The sequence below is a fragment of the Tupaia chinensis genome, unplaced genomic scaffold, assembly GCF_000334495.1.
Source record: "Tupaia chinensis unplaced genomic scaffold, TupChi_1.0 Scaffold000281_1, whole genome shotgun sequence".
Classification (NCBI taxonomy): domain Eukaryota; kingdom Metazoa; phylum Chordata; class Mammalia; order Scandentia; family Tupaiidae; genus Tupaia; species Tupaia belangeri.
This window is the reverse complement of record NW_006159764.1, coordinates 812,381-816,958: the sequence shown is the minus strand read 5'-3', so window position 1 is coordinate 816,958 and position 4,578 is coordinate 812,381. Positions and strand designations below refer to the sequence as shown.

General features: G+C 33.6%; 1 protein-coding gene across 9 annotated transcripts in view; it reads right to left on the bottom strand.

The window, feature by feature from the left end:
• The window catches only part of MECOM (MDS1 and EVI1 complex locus), a 321,050-nt gene that overhangs the window by 65,230 nt on the left and 251,242 nt on the right, over positions 1 to 4,578 (bottom strand). For 8 of the 9 annotated variants that reach the window (XM_006150276.3, XM_006150277.3, XM_006150279.3 and 5 more), the window contains exon 2: positions 2,299 to 2,433. In XM_006150276.3, the coding sequence (XP_006150338.1) occupies positions 2,299 to 2,433 (135 nt within the window). Of the gene's footprint in view, positions 1 to 2,298; positions 2,434 to 3,662; positions 3,705 to 4,578 lie in introns of those variants that run through there. The other variant, XM_006150280.3, reaches the window with a different exon arrangement.

Genomic DNA, 4,578 nt, shown 5'->3' with positions numbered 1-4,578 from the left:
GAGTGGAAAAACAGACCTAGAAAATTTCTTTAGTCAGCTATTTTATCACTATACTTAGTTCCACATTCACATTTCAAAGCTGTCTAGAATTGCTAGTCTTAATTGGCTTTCAGAAATATGCATATGAGCTTACAGATGCATATGCCTGTAATAGATGCCGCCACTATTTGGGTGGCTGTTCTTCTTCATCATGCCAACTGGGCTAGGTGATTGTCTACATGTCTACCTAGCACACAAATCTGACTTGTAATTCTGACTTTCCTCTCTCGTTGATGGGTGAACTCAGTTGACCATGTAGTATCAGTTTCACAATTTATGTTATTTGATGGGTGCCCTGTTACTATCCTATATTCCTGCCAGCATTTACAGAAGTTTAAAACGAATGCTTAAAGACATAGTATGTCTGTGTCTAATGCTGACTTTATATGTTTTCCTGATCAACTGTTTTCCCCGGCTTTCAGGAAAAATAAAGAATATGCTATTCATTAAGGTATAAACCCAGGATATTATCTTTTGAAAACAATACATTTTACCACATATGCTTCAAAAGTAACTGTGGTAAAATTGTAAATGCCCGCTATCACCAGATGAATTCACAGGAACAGCAAGATCGCTTCCATTTTTTAATTCAATCAAATTCCTATTGACAAGGGTATATTTATTATAAACCATTTGACACATCAATATGAAATGAAAAAGTAACTACAAGTGGACTTGTATTGGCTACAAGTACCATTTTTAATCATCTTTTCACCTATTCTACAACAGCTTTATCTAAGAAAGTAGCTTCCATTGTCAGTAAACATGAACAGCAGACAATAACTATGATATAACTATATAACTTCATCCTAAGGCTGTCCTTTGAGATCCTCCACTTCCCTTTTCAGATAACATAATATTACTGATTCTCTCACTTACACCACCTATGTATTTCCCATATCTACAAATAGTGGGTGCTCAAAAAAATGTTTCTTGTAGAAGGTGACAGTAACTCATATGACAGGCTTGTGCTAGTTTCTGCTCACAATCAATAGCTAATTTAATAATGCTTTCCTTTGTCAATAATGCCTCTTGTTTTCTTACGGCAAAGGGAAAAAAAATTGATTGGTTCATTATTTTTGATATATGTTGAAGATTTTTAAATGATCCCCATTTAAACCTAGTTTTTACAATTTACTACCTCATATGGTGCAGCCAGTAAAAATTATCTGGAAACTGGTAAAGTGCCAAAGAAGAATTTCATAACAGTGACTGAAATTGAGTCTCAGATCATAGGAAGCTACCTTTATTTAACAGTTTTCAATTGGAAATATCTAATTTAAACTTTTCCTTTTCTTAGTGATAATTTCACAGTAGACTTTTCCAAACAACCATTTCAACATGATCTTGGAAACATATTTGATTTAGGTAATCATTGGGTTAAAGGAAATAGATGATTAGAAAATAATTAAATTCTATCCCAAGGACGTTTATAAAACAAAAAATTAATAGGCTGAACTTCTTGTTATTTTAGGTATTGCCATACTAAGTATAAGATTCATAAGCTAATTTTATTAAGTGGAACATATATTCCATGATCTTTTCATGCTCTTTATTTCATCATTTTTGTTACTAAAGTCAACTTCACTGCCTGGTCCTCCATGATGCCACAAAGCAGCTTTCCATAATGATATTTTTTAAAACTTTCTCACATATACAAAAAAGAGGGGGAAAAAGTATTTCAATTCATTTAAAGGTAGTGTTCTCATTTATAATTAGTCAAAGCAAAATAAAATGCACAATTAGATAAGTCCAAGTTTACACCAATATCACACATATACAGCCGCCTATTACTTCCAATTAAAGCTACATAACATTTTAGAGTATATCCCTTCCCATTTCTGAATAAAGTCAAGTGTTCTTGATTAGCGCAATACCTTCTATAAATGTACTTACTATGATGGTAAAGATAAAAAATATAAGCACCAGTAACTACAAAAAACAGTAAGTCATCAGTTTTTAAACTAACTACTCAGACACACTAAGGAAACGGGAGCACTTGTGAAGATACCAGTACAGAGTGGATAAACTACCCCAAGAAAGTAGTAGTGAAAATTACCCTGTTCTGCACCTTACTTACATTTGTGCATTACCTCTGACCACATCAACAAGCAGGCCACGAGGGTCTACTGCAGCTCACTGTTATTTTTATCCTTCAGGCTTCACTGAGACTTTAGAGCTCTCAAAAAAAAAAAAAAAAAAAAAAAAAAAAAAAAAAAAAAAAAAAAAAAAAAGGACCAGAAAATCTTTACAACCTACCTGATCATTTATCTGACATGCAACGAGGTTGTGCTGATCGTAACAGCCAGCGAACCTGATATACTTGAGCCAGCTCCCCACATCTGGTTGACTGGCATCTATGCAGAACTTCACATTGCAAAACTCATCTAAGATCTGGAAGGAAGAAGATGAGACGAATCAATGGCCTTATCAATCCACTCACTAAAATGATTAGTTGCTGGAAAAATTTTCATTGAAATGTACATTTCTCCTTTTAAGTTCTTCAGAGAAAAATGTCAGACAGCACATATATTAATGAAGGAGGAAAAACAGCTATCTTGGTAGTGACACTGTATAGCTTATTTGAGGGAGTAAAGCAATTGTAACTTACAGCAAAAACCGACCAATTTTTTTTTCAAAAAGTGCCTGGATTCCTTACTCTGAATGAATAAATGCTGTTGACATCATTTTACCCAATGTGATTTTTAAAAATATAAATTGAACAGTATATATTAAATAGTGTTTCTAAGCTAAACATTCCATATTTAGGGTTGAGAAAACCAAACAGTCAAAATTTTAGGTTTAGATACCTTTTTATCTAAGTAGGTATTTTAACATTTGGGGGCTTGAAATTAATTAAATTAGAAAACTTTTTAAGTTTTGCCCAATTCACTCTCCTTATTGGCATTTTATCACTATTAAACAATTAAATCATACTCTTAATTGAGGAGATAATAAAATCTGTCTCATAGGTACTTCTGACCAAACTAAAATAAAACAAATGAAAATAATCAGTAAGTAAACAGTCATGCAAAGTATGGCAGGCTGAAGTTTAGTTAACACAGCCAATGTATATTTCAGTATTATAACTCATAAGTAAAATAACACAAGTGGTTTGTTAACAAGTAAAAACACACATAAGAATATTGTGATATATTGTTATCGTCATGTATGGTTGTGCATTGTTATTTGTCATGCGATTTCACATTTGGCCTCTCCTAAATATTAATCATTACTTAGGGCACTTATTAAACCAAAGTTGAAATGGTAAACTTTCATTTTTAAGGTTTTGCATACTTAAACCAAGCTACTCTAATTCCATAACAGCAATCATGTTATAAACAACAGTATTACAAGCTGCAGAGTTGTTGACCTGGTGGTGAATAACTGCACAGGCTATGAATGTTATGTCAATCAGTTAATGCAACCTTGAGGAAGTTTCCTGTCAAAGACTAAACAATATAGTCTAGAACAAAAATTAATGAGTTCAATAACTCCTACAGAACTGTGATGTATCTATTCCTGCATCAAGGTTAAATTGAACTCTTGGGTGTATAAACCAAAGGCAATTTTGCATAGAATTCAGGTAACCACTGGATTGCAGATTCAACTCATTAACTCACCATAAACTCCAGGAAGAACCCAGTGATCTGAGGGCTCTGGTCAAGAGGCACTAGAATAAGCCTTTGCCTATGGCAACAAAAGGGAATAAGTAGTCTCCCAATTTAGAACAGAAAAATTTTTAAAAGCTAGGGACAGCGATTGCTAAACACACACATACATCAAAGTCTTCTCTTTGAAGGACACCTCTTCACACTAACTAAAAGTCTACACTCCAGTTTAGAAGAATGAATTTAAATTTTAATAATTTGTTATATACACAACTCTCAAAGGTAAATAATTCAGATGGCAATTTGAGATTTCCCCCCCTTCCCTGCTGTCAGAAGGCATTTAAATAAAAACAGCAACGTTCATTTTAAAATAGTAAAAAGTTAAGGTTGTTGGGTTTTGTTTGCTTGATTTCTTTGGTTTCTGGTTGACCTTGTGCTGTTTGTTTGTTTGTTTTTTCTCGACTGGTGAAAAGTGAGACAGTTCTACTGACACCCCAGAGAAATATTTAATAAAGGAAATCGGGTGAAGCCAGTGAAATGCAACACCAGTTCCATTTCATATTTGCAGAAAGACGTGGAAATCTTGTTAATTCCAAAGTCAAGAAGCATCTATCCACTTTGCCTTCAAGCATTCCCTTTTGCAGGGACTGGGAGTTAAGAATTACGTGCACTGCACATAAAAATTCTAGGTGTAATTTTATTCCGTGTTAACATTGCCATTGCCACTGTCAACAGAGAAGTTAATTTTTAAAAAGGTTTATTTCCAAAGAATGTCCTTTTACCTAATCTATTACATGATTATTCAAAGATTTCACCAACATATTAACTTTCTTACTCTCCATATTTTTGCCCCAAGACAAGAGCTTAACTTTCTCCAGAACCGTTTCCCCCCCCCGGGTGAATTATTCACTTTTGATTTGTTAGCTGA